General features: G+C 39.7%; 1 protein-coding gene across 7 annotated transcripts in view; it reads right to left on the bottom strand.

Annotated features, from left to right (window-relative positions):
• Positions 1–22,950, bottom strand: part of OSBPL9 (oxysterol binding protein like 9) — a 182,938-nt gene that overhangs the window by 112,804 nt on the left and 47,184 nt on the right. For all 7 annotated transcript variants that reach the window (XM_039474568.2, XM_010349188.2, XM_003921563.3 and 4 more), the window contains one exon: positions 10,212–10,290. In XM_039474568.2, coding sequence (XP_039330502.1) covers positions 10,212–10,290 — 79 coding nt within the window. The remainder of the gene's footprint in view (positions 1–10,211; positions 10,291–22,950) is intronic.

The following is a 22,950-nucleotide window of genomic DNA, read 5'->3' as shown; positions in this document are numbered from 1 at the left end:
TTTATGACAAACCCACAGCCAATATTATACTGAATGGACAAAAACTGGAAGCATTCCCTTTGAAATCTGGCACTAGACAAGGATGCCCTTTCTCACCACTCATATCCAATACAGCATTGGAAGTTCTAGCCAGCGCGATCAGGCAAGAAAAAGAAATAAAGAGTATTCAATTAGGAAAGGAGAAAGTCAGATTGTCTCTATTCGCAGACAACATGGCTGTATATTTAGAAGACCCCATTGTCTCAGCCCAAAATCTCCTTACATTGATAAGCAACTTCAGCAAAGTCTCAGGATACAAAATCCATGTGCAGAAATCACAAGCATTCCTATACACCAATAACAGACAAACAGAGAGCCAAATCAAGAACAAACTGCCATTCACATTGCTAAAAAGAGAATAAAATACAACTAACAAAGATGCAAAGGACCTCTTCAAGGAGAATTACAAACCACTGCTCAAGGAAATAAGAGAGGACAAAAACAGATAGAAAAACATTCCATGCTCATGGTTAAGAAGAATCAATACTGTGAAAATGGCCATACTGCCCAAAGTAATTTATAGATTCAACGCTATTCCCATCAAGCTACCTATGACCCTCTTCACAGAACTGGAAAAAACCACCTTAAACTTCATATGGAACCAAAAGAGAGCCTGCATAGCCAAGACAATCCTAAGCAAAAAGAACAAAGATGGAGGCATCATGCTACTGGACTTCAAACTATACTACAAGGTTACAGTAATCAAAACAGCATGGTACTGGTACCAAAACAGAGATATGTAGACCATGAAACAGAACAGAGGCCTCAGAGGCAATGCCACGCATCTACGACCACCTGATCTGTGACAAACCTGACAAAAACAAGCAATGGGGAAAGGATTCCCTGTTTAATAAATGGTGTTGGGAAAACTGGCTTGCCATGTACAGAAAGCAGAAACTGGACCCCTTCCTGATACCTTAAACTAAAATTAACTCCAGATGGATTAAAGACTTAAACATAAGACCTAAAACCATAAAAACCCTAGAAGAAAACCTACGCAAAACCATTCAGGACATAGGCATAGGCAAGGACTTCATGACCAAAACACCAAAAGCATTGGCAACAAAAGCCAAAATAGACAAATGGGATCTAACTAAACTCCAGAGCTTCTGTACAGCAAAAGAAACAATCAGTAGAGTGAACCAGCAACCAACAGAATGGGAAAAAATGTTTGCAATCTACCCAACTGACAAAGGGCTAATATCCAGAATCTACAAAGAACTAAAACAGATTTACAAGAAAAAAACAAACAAACCCATTCAAAAGTGGGCGAAGGATATGAACAGACACTTTTCAAAGGAAGACATTTATGAGGCTTCCCCAGCCTCACAACTGTGTTTGTCTGTGCTGATACAGACCAAGTCCCCCTGGCAGGCCTGCCCCGCTTCCCACCCCTGAGGTGTGGCCCCTCGAGGACTTGTTGGGATTTTGTTATGTGAAAATATCCTGGAAATAAAAGCATCTCTGCACCAGAAAAAAAAAAACAAACAGTTTTGAGCATTTTTCAAACATGAAAAAATGCTCATCATCAAGGGTCATTAGAGAAATGCAAATCAAAACCACATGGAGATACCATCTCATGCCAGTTAGAATGGCAATCATTAAAAAATCTGGAGACAACAGATGCTAGAGAGGATGTGGAGAAACAGGAACACTTTTACACTGTTGGTGGGAGTGTAAATTAGTTCAACCATTGTGGAAGACAGTGTGGTGATTCCTCAAGGACCTAGAAATAGAAATTCCATTTGACCCAGCAATCCCATTACTGGGTATATATCCAGAGGATTATAAATCGTTCTATTACAAAGACACATGCCCTACACATATGTTCATTGCAGCACTGTTCACAATAGCAAAGACGTGGAACCAACCCAAATGCCCATCAATGACAGACTAGACAAGGAAAATGTGGCAGATATACACGATGGAATACTATGCAGCCATAAAAAAACAATGAGTTTGTGTCCTTTGTAGGGACATGGATGAATCTGGAAACCATCATTCTCAGCAAACTGACACAAGAACAGAAAATCAAACACTGTGTGTTCTCACTCCTAAGTGGGTGTTGAACAATGAGAATACATGGACACAGGGAGGGGAGCATCACACACTGGGGTCTGTTGGTGGGGAATGGGGAGGGATAACAGGGGGTAGGGAGGTTGGGGAGGAATAACATGGGAAGAAATGCCAGATATCGGTGACATGGGGATGGAGGCAGCAAACTACATTGCCATGTATGTACCTATGCAATAATCCCACATGTTCAGCACATGTACCCCAGAACCTGAAGTGCAATAAAATATATTTTTTAAAAATATATCACTTCACATAATTATCATTATTTTTGTGGTCATTGTCATTTTTTTTTTTTTTTTGAGGTGGAGTCTCGCTCTGTCACCCAGGCTGGAGTGCAATTGCACGATCTTGGCTCACTGCAATCTTTGCCTCCCGAGTTCAAGCCATCCTCCCACCTTAACCTCCTGATTATATGGGATTACAGGCACATCACCTATACTCCTGGCTAGTTATTGCCCAAAATTTTAACTGCATTAAACTGCATTGTAATTTAAAGTTCCTTATTTTATATTAATTCCTTTTTTTTTTCTTTTTTGAGAAGATGTCTCACTTTGCTGCCCAGGCTGGAGTGCAGTAGCACAATCTTGGCTCACTGCAGCCTTCACCTCCCAAGTTCAAGCGATTCTCCTGCCCCAGCCTCCTAAGTAGCTGGGACTATAGCATGCACCACTATACCTAGCTAATTTCTGTATTTTTAGTAGAGACGGGGTTTTACCATGTTGGCCAGGCTGGTCTCAAACTTCTGGCCTCAAGTGATCCACCTACTTCAACCTCCCAGAGTGTTGGGATTACAGGCGTGAGCCACCATGCCTGGCCTCTTAATATCTTTTCTGATAAATGTTAATTGTAAACTAGTTGACAAATCTCTACAATACAGTTTATAACAGTGAGGAGGAAAATGGCTCGAGGGCACAATTGTTTGTGTTAAAATTTCAGTTCTGCCTTATTAGCTATGTATTTGTGGCTCCCAGTTTTCTAATCAATAAAATAAAAACACTAATATTATAACAGTACTTACTTCATAAGGTTGGGAAAACTGCATGAGTTAAAATGCTTATTTTATGGTAGACACTATTCAATTAAAACTCATGAACATTCAATAAATGTTGGCCATTATTATTATTACCCCAATATATTATCAGTAACATTATGAATCATGATATATATTAAGTCATTAAATAGATAAAATTTTATTTGAAGGTAAAATTCAAATAATTAGATTTTTTTCTAATTATTAGTGTGAACTAGTCTTCTATTAGATTGAGCCACATGAACTGCTAATATGCAACTACTTTTCACCTATAAAAAAAAGTAATTTCATATGGTTGAAGCTAACAGCTTTCATCCTAACCTCTATGATCATTCCTATGAGCCTGTTAGCAGTTCCACCCTAGTGTGATCCAGGATTTAATAATCAGCTCTCTTTTCGCTCTGATATTCCAGAAGGATAACACCCATTACTATTCTGATTTTAATCAAAGACTAAAAATCCAAAGGTTTTATTTAGCCCTTAGATGCATTTTATTTGGTCTACATAAAAAATTATTTCTAAACTAGAGATTTCACACACACACACACACACACACACACACACACACACACACACACAGGCTTAATTCCACCCATAAAAAACAAAAATGAAATTTCTGGCTTCTCTTGAAAAAAATGGATGAACTGACAACACCGGGCAAACATTCCAAGTCTACAACTGTCTGGAACTAAGTAGCAGCTACCCCTTTAAACAGGATGTGACCTCTCTAACTTGCTAGTCTTTTTTTTTTTTTTTTTTTTGAGACAGAGTTTTGCTTTTGTTGCCCAGGCTGGAGTGCAATGGCACGATCTCGGCTCACTGCAACCTCCACCTCCTGGGTTCAAGCAATTCTCCAGCCTCCCAAGTAACTGGAATTAAAGATATACACCACCACACCCAGCTAATTTTTGCATTTTTAGTGGAGACGGGGTTTCACCATGTTGGCCAGGCTAGTCTCAAACTCCTGACTTCAGGTGATCTGCCCGTCTCAGCCTCCCAAAGTTCTGTGATTACAGCCGTGAGCCACTGCGCCCTGCTTCAACTTGCTAGTCTTTACGCAGCCATACTCTTCACTCATTTACAGTCATGCACCGCTTAATGACTGGAATCTGTTCTGAGAAACGTGTCCTGAGAAATGCATATATTAGGCAATTTCATCACTGTGCAAACATCAGTACATGAACCTAGATGGCAAAACCTACTACACACCTGGGCTATCGGGTTTGGCTATGATTCCTAGGCTATAAACCTGCAAGCCTGTCCAACCTGCGGCCCACAGGCTGCAGGTGGCACAGGATGGCTTTGAATGCAGCCCAAAACAAATTCATAAACTTTCTTAAAACATTATGAGGTTTTTCTGGAATTTTCATTTTTAACTCATTAGCTATCGTTAGTGTATTTTATGTGTGACCCAAGACAATTCTTCTTCCAACATAGCCCAGGGAAGCCATAAGATTGGATACCCTGCTGTAGAGTATGTTACTGCACTCAATACTGAAGGCAACTGCAACACAACGGCATTTGTATATCTAAACATAGAAAAAGTACAGTAAAAATACGGCATTATAATCTTGTAGAACCAAAAACTTATACATGGTCCATCATTGACCTAAATGTCCTTATGCAGCACCTGACTGTACTTACCCGCCTAGCCGTTAGGCATTCATATTTTCAACTTCTAGTTCTACCTACCAGCAGTATGCTGATGACCACAAATCTCCATTTCCAGCCCAGACTCAGATCCAATTACCATCATCTGTGTGTCCCACAGACACCTCAAACATAAGAGGTCCCTCTCACCACCACCTCTGCTCTCCTATATGCTCTACTTCAGATGTTGACAGTGAGGCACAATGGCTAACACCTGAAATCCCAGCACTTTGGGTGGCTAAGGCAGGAGGATTGCCTGAGCCTAGGAGTTCAAAACCAGCCCTGGCAACATAATGAGTTATACCTCAATGAAGTTGATTAAACATACATACATATGAGTTTTAACTCAAAAAATAACTATTAAAGTAAAAAAGTTTATTAAAAAAAAATTAACTGGCCATGGTGGTGCAGGCTAATTTTTTTAGTAATCCCAGCTACCTGGGAGGCTGAGGTGGGAGGATCACTTGAGACCAGGAAGTCGAGGTTGCAGTGAGCCATGATCATGCCACTGCACTCCAGCCTGGGTGACAGAGCAAGGCCCTGTCTCAAAAAAAAAAAAGAAATATATATATATATATAACTAAAAATAGAAAGAAAGAAAGAAAAAGTGAACGGAGGGAGGGAGGGAAGGAGACGTTGACAACATCCAACAGTAAGCCAAGCCAAGAGCATCACCTTTAGTACCCAAATTCTCTCACCTCCCATTTCTGAGCAATCACCAGTTCCTATAGATTAAAACAAATTTTTTTTAGAGACAGGGCATCACTATACTGCCCAGGCTAGAGTGCAGTGGCTATGCACAGATGTGATCATAGAACACTACAATCTTAAATTCCTGGGCTCAAGTGGTCCTCTGGCCTCAGCCTCCCGAATAGCAGGGACTACAGGTGGACACCACTGTGCCCCAGTTCTATAGATTTTTTAAAATATCAAATCTAGTCTGTTTTCCTCCCTATTACCACTGCTTTAATCTGTTTAAGGTCTCATCAACAATCACAGCTGTGTTATAACACTTTAGATAAAGTGTCCATGCTCCAAGCCAAAGACACTGCTCCCACCTGTGTGTTAGATCTCATCCTCTCTTGCTTTCTCCAGGACAGTGATCCAGCAACTTTTTCCTTTCTCTCTTGCATCATCAATTCTTCCCTCTTTACTGAATCACTGCCAACAACATAGAAATGCTATTATTTCTCTTATCCTACAAAAACAAAACAAAAGCTCCCTTGTTACAACTTCCCCTTCCAGTTTCAGCTATGTTTCTCATCTTCCCATTACATCAAAATTTGAATGCATTGTCTATACTCCTATTTTTTTTTTTTTTTTGAGACGGAGTTTCACTCTTGTTACCCAGGCTGGAGTGCAATGGCGCCATCTCGGCTCACCACAACCTCTGCCTCCGGGGTTCAAGCAATTCTCCTGCCTCAGCCTCCTGAGCAGCTGGGACTACAGGCGTGCGCCATCATGCCCAGCTAATTTTTGTATTTTTAGTAGAAATAGGGTTTCACTGTGTTGACCAGAATGGTCTCGATCTCTTGACCTCGTGATCCACCCTCCTTGGCCTCCCAAAGTGCTGGGATTACAGGCGTGAGCCACCGCGCCCGGCCTTACACCCCTATCTTAAAAATCACTCTTCTCAGGGTTATCAATAAACTTCTCATTATTAAATCCTGCACCTGTTTCGCAGTCCTCATCTTACTTGATCCGTCAGTAGAATTTAACACAGTTGTTGATCCTTCTCTCCTCCTAGAAACACCTTTTCTTGCCTTCCAGGATACCACATTCCTTTGGTTTTCCTCCTCCTTTTTGATTGCTTCTTCTCAATCTCTTGCTGGTTTTATCTCATCTTGTGCCCTCTCAATAAATGCTGAGTGCCCTAGGGCTCATTATTCAGACCCCTTTTCTCTCCATCCTTACTCCCAAATTCTTGTGGCTTTATATACCATCTATGTGCCCATGACTCCCGACTTTATTTCTCCAGTCCAAACTTTTCCACTGAACTCCAACTGTCTACTTGACATCTCCATTTGCCTGTTTGGTGGATATCTAAAGCTTGTTTAATAAATATGTCCAAAGCTAAGCTCCCAATGCTCACATTTCCCTCACCCTCCCAATTAGTTCCTCCTGTGATCTTCCACTTCAGCTAATGGCAACTCCATTCTTGTTACTCGACCTAGACTTGTCTTTCTGTCATATGCTACAGCTCAACCTTCAGAATAAATATACCATCATATAACAGAATATTACTTAGCAATGTAAAAGAAACTACTAATATATGCAACAACATGGATGAATCTTAAAAACATTATGCTGAGCTAAAATAAAGCCAGATAACAGAGTACATAATGTATGATTCCATTTATGTGAAATTCTCCAAACAAAACATCTATTCTACGATGACAGAAAGCACATCAGTGGTTGCTTGCAGCCAGGGGCTGCAGCTGGGGACTGACTGATGGAGGTATAAAGGAATATTTTGGAATGATGGAATCTATATCTTGATTGTGGTGGTAGTTATGATATATGTTAATATACCTCAATAAAGTTGATTAAACATACACACAATTCAAACACTTCTATCTCCCCATCTCCACTGCTAACATGTGGGAGCACTACCACCACTCCTCTGGTTTACAATAGTCTCCTATTGCAGAAATAGTTTCCCGACTTCTGCCCTTGCCCCTCTGAATTTTACTCTCAACACAGTGGCCAGAGTCATCCTGTTAAAACATAAATCACACCATGTCACCCCTCTGCTCAAAAAGCCTCTAATGGCCTTTTATCTCGGTCAAATTCGATGCCCATATAAAGGCTTAATATGATTGGACTTCCTGTGTCCTCTCGGATTTCATCCCCGATTACTCTCTCTCATGGTTATCTGCACTCCAATCAGAGCTGGCCTCCAGCTGTTCTTCAAATATATGACTATAAACTAAAAAAAGAAAAACAAAAACAAGACAAAGTATATGACAGTGTTGGGAAGGGAGGCAGAGTGAGTACATCATTCCAGACAGAGAAATGACGTATCGACCCCATCTCCCTCCCCAACACAGCCATATACCTTGTCTCCTCACTTTCTTCAGCTCTTTAACTAAAGGGCACCATCTTAGTGAGTCTTACCCTAACCACCCTATTTAAAATTTCAACACCTTCTCCCTCCCTGCATGAATTTCTATTTCATTGTCTCCTTTCCTATGTTATGTTTTTCTCCCCAGGTCTTACCACTTTCATTTACTTCTATTTTATGAACTTACCGTGTTGATTAACTTTCTCTTTTATTGGAATGGATGACTCAAAGAGCAAGGAGTTTTATCTGTTTTGTATACCACTATATCCTCAGAATAATGTCTAAAATAGATGTTGAATGAATAAATGAATGTATCTGAACAAACTCTAGCTTTCCCTTTAATAGCTGAGAGTAGAATTTGTTTTATAAATGCATGAACTAATATTTCATTTGCTTTCAAAAAACCTGGTGTATTCAATAAAAACTTGCAGTACATTTAAACATATGTTCACATATATAGCTAAAATCTGCTTTCAGTTCTAATCAAGAATTTAAGATCTCTCATTGATAACTTTTTATCAAATTTGCAGAGATTTTATGAAGGACCTATGAATGTGAAATAGCTCTCATTATTAACAACAACAAAAAATACAGTCTTACCAAGTTCTTTGCAAAATCCAGAATCCAGAGCTAAGACTCTCATAACTACTACAATAGAAAATAAACTGAATATTCTGACAGTTTCAGAATTATGAATCAATTATTTTTAATATTTAAATTGTAACTCTATCATTTAAATCCTTCCTTAGGAAAATTTCTTGTTTTATAAGCCACATAAATATGAGAGTGCTAATGGGGAGATAAATAATTTAGAAGTAAATCAGAAGGTAGAAGTACCTTTGTTCTAGAGATCTGAGTCTCTTTTCCTTTAAACAAGCAAACAATACAACTTCTGAGGGTCCAAAGGAGGTATCTCCTTAGCAACTACAGACAAGAGAATTCCATACTGCAGCCCTACCTGCACCCAGCAGCTCTTTCTTGAAATGCATTAAAATATTCAACTCCATTCAAGTAGAGTTCCGGGGTGTAGGAATTATCTGCTTTGGTTTATAAGCAGCATTACATATTTAACCTAAAAATAAAGACTCTGGGCTTTCATAAAAGGATTTAAAATGTTTTATGAAGTTAAATACACAGAAAATTTCAGGAGAGCATCATTATTTAAGCAGCTCTGAATAAATAATATCACCAAACACAGTACATACTTTAAGGATACACAGAAGAAAGTATTAGAGATATCACTATTGAGTACACTGGTTTATGTTTGTTAAATATAACCTGCATCTTTCATTACTGTGTCAATTTCTGAAACAAGACAATAAAGAAAAATAACTGCAGTTCACTATCCTAGCACAAAAAGACAACAGCTGCCTAAATACCTCACATAACCTATCTGGCCTCTGTTAGACTTCATAACCAAAAACATTTTAAAGCAATAAATGTATTTAATATTTATTTATCTTGGCATACCTAGCATCTCTAACAGTGCACTGTTACTTGTAGTTGGGAGAAAGTGCTAACGTCTCCTAATCTTTTCATTTCTAAGTTTCTTGGACTGCTCTAATCAGAAAAGAATGATTACTCTGAAAAGGCAAAAAAGCAAAACCATGAATACTAAAACTAACAGATACTCCTAACAGACAAGAGATACTTTAGGACAAGATCATTAAAATTGACTTTTATTTTCTGGTTTAGAGTTTTCAAAGCAAGATGAAATAAGAATGATCATACAGTACCTTACCCTTTCTACCGGTGAACCATAGAATGCAATGCCGAAACATAGCAGTGGCAGATGGCATTGGTGTTTTTAACTATAAAAAGGATAACAGCAGAGAAATGATGGCTGGCAGACAAAACAGAAATAAGATGAAATGAACGCAAACTTGTAGTTCTTGAAGCAGAGGAAAACCTTTAAGTCAAAGGTTGCCACTAAGCTTCAATTTAATTTATATTTTGAGTTTTACACAGACAAACACTGCAACCTTCGCAATCAGTCTTTAGATTCTTCATGCAGAAGCAGAACCATACTCCTTGATAAAGATCAGCAACCTTCTGTAAACACAAGCCAGCAGCAGCAGCAGCCCATTACTCTCTCCCTTCACTGATTTTTATCCTTTAAAATTTTTAATCTCCAACTGCAGCCAGATCCACAGTCGTTTCAAATTGATCTACATCCACCGCAGATACAAATCCCTGCCTAACCTGCAGTACCACTTCATCCAGAACGTTCCTGTGTACTCGTTCATGCAGGATCAGTTGCAAAACCATTAAAGTCATCCAGCAAACAACCCAAAAGAGAAGGAAAGAAGCAGATGGGACTATGAAGAGAAAGAATCTCTTCTTTCAGCTCACCCTGGAAATGGAAGGTTTTCTGATCAACAGTTATTGTGAAGGTGCTGTCGTCCTCATCGTCTATACCAATCACAGCTCCCTGTGAAACAAAGAGCAAAATCCCAATAAGGCAAACAATGACATCAGCAATATTCACTACTGCTACAGTCCTGGAATACTCAATGCACCAACGACACTGGAAGCAGGCTAGACACAGAAAAGAGGAATCTGAGACTCTAGTTTTGCTTAAGGAGAAAGAACTAAAGGAGAGGAGCTGGGAGGACACTCTAGTACCGTGCATAGGTACATTCTATGCCTTGCTGAAGGGCATAGATGTCCTGGAAGGGGGAGGGGACAAACACAGAAGCTGAATCTAGAATCTGTGTTTTAAGAGCCAGCCACTGAGCCTTTCTGAACTTCAGAATGCTCTGTAAAATGGGAGTCAAAAACCTACACCTCACCAGGTTGTTGTAAGGCTGAAAGAAGGCAGGTGCTCTTCATCAGGCTGCTTCTGTGATAGTATATACTTGTTAGTGTAGAAATGTCAGGAGACATTTGCTTCAAAACATTGCCCCAACCCCTTCTTCCAGGTGCTCCCATAACCACTTGTACATTGCCCTGCAAGAGCACTTTTCACAATATACTGTAATTATGTGTTCATATATCAGCCTCTTCCTACTGAACCACTATGAAATCTTAGAAATCAAGGACTATATTATTTGACACATGGCACTTAAGTACATAATTAGTATATATTTCTAAATAAGAATATGAACAACTCTCCAAACTGAGGGTGGGCGGTTACATATAATGGGAAAATGCATTTATAAGTTATTTTGGGGAGGCGGACTGGGTAGATTTTAACCCTTTTTTAAAAATATTTTTTTATTATTATTTTTTGAGACAGAGTCTCACCCTGTTGCCCGAGTCTCACCCAATCTCGGCTCAATGCAACCTCCACCTCCCGGGTTCAAGCGATTCTCCTGTCTCAGCCTCCTGAGTAACTGGGATTACAAGTGTATGACACCACACCCACCTAACCTTTGGATTTTTAGTAGAGACGGGTTTCACCTTGTTGGCCAGGCTGGTCTTTAACTCCTAACCTCAAGTGATCCACCCGCCTCTGCCTCCCAAAGTGCTGGGATTACAGAAGTGTGCCACCACACCTGGCCCCCTTTTTAAAAATATTCAACTATATGGATTCTGTGAAGACAACAGAAATTAAGAAAAGAGACAGAAAACTAAGCAAAATAGGGAATCTATTGGTCAGTGTCCTTAAGAAATAAGTATCTTAAGTATTCCAGAGAGAACGACTAAAGAACACAGAATAGGTCAAATGCCTCAGGTTGGTGATAAGAGAAGCAGTATGCTGTGGATAAAAACAGAGCCCCGAACAACGGGAATTGAAATCACTGAAGGGGACTCAAGTGGGTCACCTATGGTCAGGAGTTCAAGTCCAGTCTGAACAACCAGGTGAAACCCCATCTCTATTTTAAAAAAATGACACGTCAGGCGCGGTGGCTCAAGCCTGTAATCCCAGCACTTTGGGAGGCCGAGACGGGTGGATCACGAGGTCAAGAGATCGAGACCTTCCTGGTCAACATGGTGAAACCCTGTCTCTACTAAAAATACAAAAAATTAGCTGGGCATGGTGGCGCGTGCCTATAATCCCCGCTACTCAGGAGGCTGAGGCAGGAGAATTGCCTGAACCAGGAGGCGGAGGTTGCGGTGAGCCAAGATCACGCCATTGCACTGCAGCCTGGGTAACAAGAGTGAAACTCCGTCTCAAAAAAAAAAAAAAAAAAAAAAAAGACACGTTACACGATTCTACTTACAAGATATGTCCAGAATAGGCAAATTCACAGACTGAAAGTAGTTTAGTAGTTATCTAGTGCTGGGAGGGTTGGGGTGAAATGGGGAATAGCTGCTAATGAGTATACTAGGTTTCTATACTAGGTTTCTTTTACACTCTAAAATGTACTATGATGATGGTTGAACAACTCTGTGAGTACACTAAAAACATAAATTGTATACTCCAAGTAGATTAATTGCTTAGTATAGATATTATATCTTAATGAAGCTGTTGCAACTCACTCTACTCTCGAATGCCTGTTCTTGCTTTTGAGCTCCTTAATAAAGAACCCAAATGTAAGCTCACCAGTCTCCTAGTAAACGCCAGTAGAAACAGGTCTGTACAACTTCCCCTTGTTCCATCACCACAAGTTGTGCTCATTCCACCTCTAAACTACTAAGTTCACCAACTTGTCTCCATCCTCTCTGCTACTGCTATAATTCAGGCTTTTATTGTTTCTTGTTTGATAACAATCTGTCTGCCTTTAGTCTGGACACTTTACAGTTAGCTCTCAGTCCTTGCTATTGCCAGAGTAATATTTCTGAAGCGCAGACTCTTATAGGAGACTCGCCTGTTTAAAACCTTCCTTGGCTCTCTATGTACTAACAGATAAAGTCAGCATTACTTCATAATGTCATTCAAGGCTATTTAAAATCTGGTGCAACCAACATTTCCACTATCGTCACCCAGCTTCCTTCCGCCCCACCTCACAGAGGAGACCCTGTATGAACTCAGCCTCAACATTTCTCCCACATACCTCACTCATGAAAATGAGTTCTGTTCAACAGCTGGCAGCATTAACTATTCACTGTGATTTACTGCTCTGTGATGACAAGATCCATGGCACTGTTATCCAACAGAACTTTCTGCAATGATTTAAATGTTCTGTATTTGTGCTGTTCAGTTTCACAGTCACTAGCCACAAAGTGGCTGTTGAACATTTGAAATATGACTAGTTGACTGAGGAACTTATTTAAAATTTTTTAATTATAAAATAATAAAGCCAAGCGTGGTGGCTCACACCTATAATCCCAGCACTCTAGGAGGCAGAGGCGGGTGGGCCACGAGGTCAAGAGATCGAGACCATCCTGGTCAACATGGTGAAACACCATCTCTACTAAAAATACAAAAATTAGCTGGGCATGGTGGTGCATGCCTGTAGCCCCAGCTATTCGGGAGGCTGGGGCAGGAGAACTGCTTGAACCCAGGAGGTGGAGGTTGCAGTGAGCCGAGATTGTGCCACTACACTCCAGCCTGGGTAACAAGAGCGAAACTCCGTCTCGAAAAAATAATAATTATTATTATTTTAATATTTTAAACTTTTAAATTTTTAAAAATATGAACAAATTTCACTTTTTAAGGTCATTTCTCAAGCTCTATTCCTCAGCATTTGTTAAACAAAAGCAAAATTCCACATCTTCCTCTAGCTACCACCTCCCTTCACATTGCCTTCAGAGAGGAGCTTTTTGAAAATTGGCCATACCTTAATCTTTCATCCACTCCTACACGCTGGCTTCCTTCCTCTCACTGCATCAAACTTCTGCCTCACAGATCTTCAATGACCACATTCCTACTCTAGTTTGGTTGCACAGAACTGCTCTGGAGGCCGGGCACAGTGGCTCAAGTCTGTAATCCTAGCACTTTGGGAGGCCGAGGTGGGCGGATCACCTGAGGTCAGGAGTTCAAGACCAGACTAGCCAACATGGTGAAACCGTGTCTCTACTAAAAATACAAAAATTAGCCAGGCATGGTGGTACATGCCTGTAATCCCAGCTAGTCGGGAGGCCAAGGCAGGAGAATCACTTCAAGGCAGAGACTGCAACGAGTTGAGATCACACCACCACATTCCAGCCTGGATGATAGAGTGAGACTCTGTCTTAAAAAACAAAAACAAAAACAAAAACAAACTTCTCTGGAGTATCTGTTGCTGCTGCAGAAACCTTTCTCTCTGTGTACTTTAGATAGTCTATATGGGAGAAAACATTAACTGAGGCTTCTTTGAAGACTCTGGAACCTAGCTAACAGGCTCCTCCTCCAATCAGATCTTGCCATGATCCTGAACATTCTTCAATGTATGTACACACAATTGATCTGACACTCTGGTCTCTCAGTTTCCTGATTTGTTCAATTACGCAAATGAACTTCATTGGTATTCTCCTTTAGTCATTCATTTCTTATGACAAAAACCCTAGACCTGCACTGTCCAATATAATAGCCACATGTTGGGTATTTAAGTTCTAATTAAAGTTAAGCAAAATTTTAAAATAAGTCTTCAGTCACACTAGTCATATTTCAAATGTTCAACAGCTACTTGTGGCTAATGACTGTGAAACTGAACAGCACAAATACAGAACATTTTAATTACTGCAGAAAGTTCTGCTGGATAACACAGCCGTGAATCTTATCACCACAGAGCACTAAATCACAGTAAATGGTTAATGCTGCCAACTATTGAACTGAATTCATTTTCATGAGTGAGGCATTATGCTAAGCAGCTTACACATACTATCTCATTTGAAAGTAACATTACACTGAAATGTAACATATATACAAATCATAAGCGTACAAGCTCAATGTATAGAAAAGTTCCCCTTGTAACACTTCTTAACCACTAACCCTACCCTCCATTCCAAAGATAAATACTATCCTTAGTTCTAATATAACAAATTAGTCTGACTTTGAACTGATTTATTTTTGAGACAGAGTCTCACTCTGTTGCTAAGGTTGGGCTGCAGTGGCGTGATCTCAGCTCACTGCAACCTCTGCCTCCCAGGCTCAAATGATACTCATACCTCAGCCTCCTCAGTAGCTAGGATTATAGTCATGTACCACCACACACCTGGCTAATTTTTTTTTTGAAACAGAGTCTCACTCTGTCGCCAGGCAGGAGTGCAGTGGTGTGATCTTGGCTCTCTGCAAACCTCCACCTCCCGAGTTCAAATGATTCTCCTGCCTCAGCCTCCCGAGTAGCTGTGACTACAGGTACATATCACCATGCCTAGCTAATTTTTGTATTTTTAGTAGAGACGGAGTTTCACCATGTTGGTCAGGATGGTCTTGATCTCTTGACCTCATGATCTACCCGCCTCAGCCTTCCAAAGTGCTGGGATTACAGGCGTGAGCCGCCACACCCAGCCTAATTTTTTGTATATTTAGTAGAGACAGGGTTTACCATGTTGACCAAGCTGGTCTCAAACTCCTGGCTTCAAGTGATCCACCCACCTCAGCCTCCCAAAGTGCTGGGATTATAGGCACGAGCCACCATGCCTGGTCCTGTCTTTGAATTTTACACAAATGAACTCATACCACTTATTTTCCTTTGTGTCTCTGGCTTCTTTCACGCAACATATATATCACATATATCAGTTTTAGGAGATACTATCAGCTGGTCCTCAAAAGTGGTTGTGTCAGCTCATCAGTGGTATATGACAGTTTCACCTGTTCCACCATCTTCACTAATACTTTTTCATCTTAGCTATTCTTGGCAAGTTAAGTAGTGACATCTCATACCGGTTTTAATTTCTACTTCCCTAATAACTGATGAGGTTAAATATCTTTTCATGGTTTTTGACCATTTGAATATCCTCTTTTGTGAAATAGTTTAAGTTTCTTCTCCATTGACAAGACTGGACTATTTTTTTCTAATTACTCGTAGGAGTTCTTTCTATATAATGGGTATGAGTCTGTCAATGGTTATAAATTAAGCAAGTATCTACTTCCACTCTGTTGCCTGCTTTTGCACTCACATAATCATATCTTTCAACAAAGAATTCTTTAATATAGTACAATGTATTGACTTTACATTTTATAGTTCTGCTTTCTATGTCTCCTTTAAGAAGTCTTTCCCAGTCCCAAGGCCATGAAAATATTCTCCTACATTGTCTTCTAGAAGGCTTTACATTTGGATGTCAGGTAGAGTAAATCATCCAATTTTTAAATTCTTTTTTTTTAAATAAACAAACATTATCACCATAGTCATAGCTAGCCATCACCAAAGGGGTGAAAGCAAATCATCATTTCTACTGGGTTCTGTATGTTGGCTGAGAAGGCAGGAATCAGGAATGGATATTCTTGGTTCTTTATAAATTTTTAGTCAGATACACATTACACACACACACACACACACACACACACACACACACACGTCAGCACAATGACTCAACTGACTGGAATTTGCCAGTCTAAATAAACAGGCTACCTTTATTTAGGTCTTTTTAAATTTCAATAATGTTTATCATTTTCTGAGTAGAGGTCTCACCCATCTTTTGTTAATATTTATTCCTAAAAACTCAATGTCTTTTGATGCTATTATAAATGTTCTCCATTTTTAAAAATTCATGTTCTCATTGCTAGTTGTTAGGATAGAAATAGCATTGATTTTTATATGACTTTGTATCCTGTTATCTTGCTAGATTCAGTTCTCAATTCTAATAGTTATATCTGTAGATTCTTTTTTTTATTATTATTTGAGACAGAGTCTTGCTCTGGCACCAGGCTGGAGCGCAGTGGTGCAGTCTCGGCTTGCTACAGCCTCTGCCTCCTGGGTTCAAGTGATTCTTCCGCCTCAGCCTCCCGAGTAGCTGGGACTATAGGCGCATGCCAAATGCCCGGCTAATTTTTGTATTTTTAGTAGAGATGGGGTTTCACCATGTTGGCCAGAATGGTCTTGATCTCTTGACCTTGTGATCCACCTGCCTTGGCCTCCCAAAGTGCTGGGATTACAGGCATGAGCCACCGCACCCGGCCCATCTGTAGATTCTTTTGTATTTTCCATATGCTCAATTAAGTTGCTGTGAATAGTAGTCTTAATATTTCTACTCCAATCCTTATAACTTATATGTCTTTTACTGCTTTATTCATTGGTTAGGACTCCCAACAACAAAAGCAGTCACTGGGTAGAAATTCTAAACCTTCCTGCAATAGTCTCCCATCTGAAGACTCACTTGCATCTAAACTCAGTGTGCTTCCTTTCCATTTATCATAATAAAAAAGGCATCCACTCTTCTATCTAAAACCTAGTCCTTCTACACTCATGTTCCATATCCCTGCCAATTTTCAATTTCTGTCTCTCTCTTTTTCCCAACTGCATTAACACATCCTCAAGACTCAAGACTTTACCCTCTTTAACAACAGCCCTTTTCAATTCCATGTCCTCACCTAGCAATGCCTCACCCGGCCTGCCCCTCTTACTCTCTTTTAGTCAAGATAATTCAGCTGTCCAATCCTCTAGTCTATTAATTATTTTAATATTCCATTCCTTGGAGGATGTTACCATATCAATGGCTCTTCTTCACCTTCACAACCTGGTTTGGCTGAAACAATCCTGGATTATTCCTGTTATCCTGACTCACTAATGACTAGATCCTCTTTCATTCTCAAGTGCTTCTGGTTTAAGTGACATAGTCACTTTCTGCCACAGCCTACCCTACAAGGCCCTTAGTGATTTGCTCCATGCCTACTTCTCTATTCTACACTTAAATAGCTTAAGGCTTACCAACTGCCCCAAGTTCTCTCCCATCAACACATTTTCCACATGTTCCCTCTGCCTGAGACAAACATCGTTCATCCTTCCTCTCCCTTTATCTGGGTTTAGAGTACTTTTTCTGTTTCTATCTGGTAAGGCAAAACTCCCTTTGATAATCTGTATATAAAATGGTGTTATATTGTTAAGAAAAGTTATTTGTTATACCAACCCACAAAAATATCATTTTTATATCAACTCCACTTCTAAGACCCATTGGGCTAACATAGTAAACATATATATCTTTCAGTGACCTCTCACGATTTTTTTTCTGAAGGTTTCAGATGGTCAACTTCTTAAAGTTCTATCAGTACTTGAAGTGACCAAGATGCCTGTTACTCCAGGGTCAACGTGGCTTTTAGATTCTGTCCCTGGGGCTTAACATTGTTGGCACCAAATAGAAACCCGAGTTACACAATCTTATCCAACTGGATGAATTTCCTGACTTTACCTTCTTTTCCTTTTATGCTATACACACAGACATACTTCAGACATGAATCGTCATTCTGATGCCAAAGACAGAAAGATAGTTTTGCTCTCATGGCTTGGGGGAAAAAGAAAGGAAAGAAAGAAAAGAATGAAAAGAAAAGAAAGAAAGGAAAAGAAACAAAGAAGGAAAGAAAGAATGAAAGAAAGAGAAAGAAAGAAAGAAAGAAAGAAAGAAAGAAAGAAAGAAAGAAAGAAAGAAAGAAACAGAAATCTGGCTATTTTAGGGCCAATCTCCCTTTGCAAAAAGAAGAGAAAAGTGGGCTGGTGAATTGGTTCTAAAGATAACAAAAAAAGAATGATGACTCCTCTGGGACACAGATTGCTCACATGCTCCTAAAAGGAATGTAGACAGTGCTAAGAATATACAGCATAGTTACTCCCATTATAACTTCACAACCACATTAGATGTCTGCTCATATTCACATAGTGCATTTAAATATGCTCCCTGAGATTTAGGCAAAACAGGTTATTACTCTTCTTTAGAGATTAAGCAACTAAGACTCAGGTTAAAAAAATTTTTTTTTCTGTTTTTTTTTTTTTTTTTTTTTGAGATGGAGTCTTGCTCTGTTGCCAGGCTGGAGTGTAGTGGCAACATCTCGGCTCACTGCAACTTCCACCTCCCAGGTTCAAGGGATTTTCCTGCCTCAACCTCCTGAGTAGATGGGACTACAGGTGAGAGCCACCATGCCTGGCTGATTTTTGTATTTTTAGTAGAGACAGAGTTTCACCATGTTGGCCAGGATGGTCTCGATCTCTTGACCTTGTGATCTATCTGCCTCAGCCTCCCAAACTGCTGGAATTACAGGCGTGAGTCACTGCGCCTGGCCAAAAAAAAAAAAATTTTTTTTTTTTTTAACAAAAAATTTTTAAGTTTGCCAAAGGTCCAACAACTAAAAGGGAGAAGAATAATAGGTCTTGCAACCCCTGATCCAAAGGCTGTTCTTAACAGGACATGGTGACAGTAAACAATATTCACTAATTACTTCAAAAAAACTTATTAAATACCTATTCTGGGCCAAGAACGGTAACAGCCAGGGAATATAAAACGTCTATGCCCTGAAGGAGCATACAGTCTAGAGAAGAGTGAGAGAATCAGTAACATAGAAGGAAGCAGGACAGCTTGAGGTTCAACCTGCTCACTAAAGAAGATGTCGCATGGAGGACCTACTTTAGCATCATTCATTTATTGATTCAACAAGTATTTATCGAATTTCTAGGCACAGTCCTAGGTGCCAGTAACAGAGCAGTAAACAATTTGCTTTGCTTTTTGTACTCAATTTTACCTTCTTGTTCCCTCTTATATGAATTGAAAAGTATATAACTTTCCTTCTTTTTTTTTTCTTTTAACTCCTCTTTGCTACCAGGCCTATAACTAGAGAAAGTATATAACTTCTCTACATTTTGAGTATTCTTTTGTCTTCTTTACTGATGTGTATGCATTTGGGGGGATTTTCTTTTTGTCTTATTAATACGCAGAAGTTATTTATACACATGGAGTATTAATCCTTTGCCAATTTATGTATTGTCAGTATTTTCTCTCTCATCCATGAATTGTCCTTTCCCTTTGATTGAGGTATCTTTTTTTGTTCAAAGATTTAAAATTTTGAATGCTGCCAAATCCACAAATATTTGCTATCATGGTTTATGCTTTCTGCTCTATTTTGACATCATAAAGACATTCGTCTATGCCTTTTTTCTAAGTTCAAAATTTCATTTTATACTTCTAATACACCTGAAATTTGTTTCTGTATATCACATGGGAGAAAGAGTAATATTCTTTTTTTCATATAGACACTCAATTTATCCAGCTTCATTTACTAAGTGATAATGTCTGATTTGTAATGCTTTATCATATACCAAATTTCCAGCTTATTCCAAGACCCAAGTCCAAATGGTTCTATTTTTCAGCTTTTTCTTCCATTCTGCTAATCATTTCTTTCTCTTCTAACACCACTATACCATTTTAATTACCATACTTTCATTTAAAAACCTTATTATCTGGAGTGGCAAGTTGACCAACTCCTTATTCTTTTTTTTTTTTTTGAGACGGAGTTTCGCTCTTGTTACCCAGTCTGGAGTGCAATGGCGCGATCTTGGCTCACCACAATCTCCGCCTCCTGGGTTCAGACAATTCTCCTGCCTCAGCCTCCCGAGTAGCTGGGACTACAGGCACGCGCCACCATGCCCAGCTAATTTTTTTTTTGTATTTTTAGTAGAGACGGGGTTTCACCATGTTGACCAGGATGGTCTCGATCTCTTGACCTCGTGATCCACCCACCTGGGCCTCCCAAAGTGCTGGGATTACAGGCTTGAGCCACCGCGCCCGGCTCAATTCTTTAAAAATATCTCTCCCCTTTCCCCAATATTTATTTATTTATTTATTTATTTATTTTGAGACAGAGTCTTGCTCTGTCACCAGGCTGGAGTGCAGTGGCGCAATCTCGGTTTACTGCAACCTCCGCCTCCTGGATTCAAGTGATTCTTCCGCCTCAGCCTCCCGAGTAGCTGGGACCACAGGTGTGTGCCACCACACCTGGCTAAGTTTTTTGTATTTTTAGTAGAGACAGGGTTTCATCATGTTGGCCAGGATGGTCTCAACCTCTTGACCTCGTGATCCACCCACCTCTGCTTCCCAAAGTGCTGGGATTACAGGCATAAGCCACCGAGGCCAGGCCACATTGCCTCTTTAATGTTGTTACGTCTCCATTTTCCAGATATTATCTGAAAATGTCAACGTTTTGGTTTTGACTGCTATGCGAAGGGAACAGATCACAGGATTCAAGCAACATTTTACTTCTTCATCAAGGAAAGGGCACCACCTAGTGGCACACACTTCGTAACCAACACAAAAAAAGTTTTTCATTTTCTGCTTTCCTCCACTCATTTTACACTACCTTACAACTTACAGTATCTGAATTCACTCTTCTAGTCCAGAGGAATGGGAGCCTAGTAACGTCAAGAACTGAACAGGGCTTTGAAATAAGACCCAAGTCCAATCTCAGATTCACCATGTCTATGTGACCTCGATAAGTTACTAAAAGTAATGTGAGTCTCAGTGTTCTCATCTGCAAAACGAAATTATAAGCTCATTTACCTTACAGGGTTATGATGGGAATGTGTCTGAAAATCATCTAGCACAGTGCCTGATCTGGTTTCCTCTATGGTTCCTTTCCCCATTCTTCTTTTACATAGCTTATACTCACATGGATGTTTTGCTTTCTTTTTCAGAAAATATATCATACTACTAGCTCATATTATGTTTAAGATAAATAACTCCCATAGTTCTTTTGTATACAAATCATAGTAAAGGCAAATTTCCCAACATTTACTGATTATTTTTATAAATACATAAAATTAACAACAAATATTTTTGAGTATTTATTATGTGCCAGGCAAGTATGACAGTGGATGGGAACTTATTATCCAAGCAGGGAAAACAGAAACATTAACATGTAATACAATGTAACAAGTAATTTCAAGGCTCTGAATTACAAATGTAAAATGATAGGCCAGGTATGGTCGCTGGTACCTGTAATCCCAATGCTTTGGGAGACTGAGTTAGGAGAACTGCCTAAGGCCAGGATTTTAAGACCGGCCTGGGTAACACAGTGAGACCTCGTCTCCAAAAAAAAAAAAAAATAAAATAAAAATTAATTAATTACCTGGTGTGGTGGCACACACTTATAGTCCTAGCTACTCAGGAGGCTAAGGCAGGAGGATTGCTTGAGCCCAGGAATTTGGGGCTGTAATGAACTGTGATTGCATCACTGCATTCCAGCCTGGGTGACAGAACAAGATCCTGTCAAAAGAGGAGGGAGGGAAGAATGAAAAGGAAGAGGAGCAGGAGAAGGAAAAAAAAAAGTAGAGGATGGGGGAGAATTAAACCTATTAGAACTATGTGAATCAGAAAGGCTTCAGAGAAGACGTAACATTTTAAAAGTCTCTTAAGAGGTGAGCTCATCAGATAAGGGGTGCAGAACACTTCCATGATATAAGAAAAAAAAAAGTCAGAAGCAATGAGGGAACAGGAAGAAACATCGTGTGATTCAAATATAGGATGGGATGGATGAGGCAGGGGCAAGATCAGTGGTGCAGTCAATGATAGCCCATTAAGCTCATTTGGAATCTAGATGCAGTGTCTATCAGCACTATATTTACCATCATCATCATCATCATCATCATCATCATCATGCAGTTACCGTCATCCATAGCAGTTACCATTTCCTATAAATACATAACTAATAAGCCTCACAACAACCCTACCAGTTATATCACGGTATTCTCATAAAAGTTAAGAAATTTGCCCAATGTCAGAGTCAGTAAGGGAAGAGCTGAGTAAAATTCAGCCCCAGATTTTTCTGATTGTTTCTACACCAGTGGTCTCATACTTGGGTTACACAACAGTTACCTGCATAATCTGTTTAAAAATAAAGATCCCAGAACACTACACTAAAGCAACCTATCTAGAAGGTGGACTTGGTATCTGTACTGTAAACAAACCCTCCAGATATTTATTGACTAAGAAGCCTCAGCAGTCTAATTTTTGGAAAATACCACAAAGCCTAGTAAAATGCACGTGTGCACACATGGTGGGACATGGACACACACACACACACACACACACACACACACACATTTCTAATTAATAGGTTCTATCTATGTGCCAGGACCTAATCCTCACAAAATTCTGCAAGAAGAGTATTATCTCCACCTTAAAGAAAAGAACTCAAGCTCAGAAAGCTTATGATACCTTCCCTTTTCCAGCCAACAAAGCAATGGGTGAAAATGGGATTCAAACGCAGGTACATTTGGCTCTTTTCTGTCATGCTGTGTAGTAGGCAGAATTTTAAGAATGACTCTCACAGACCCTTGCCCCTGTATAATGTCCTCCCCCTTGA

This window comes from Saimiri boliviensis, chromosome 11, assembly GCF_048565385.1.
Source record: "Saimiri boliviensis isolate mSaiBol1 chromosome 11, mSaiBol1.pri, whole genome shotgun sequence".
Classification (NCBI taxonomy): Eukaryota; Metazoa; Chordata; class Mammalia; order Primates; family Cebidae; genus Saimiri; species Saimiri boliviensis.
The sequence above is the reverse complement of the archived record's forward strand: the minus strand, read 5'-3'. Positions and strand labels throughout refer to the sequence as shown.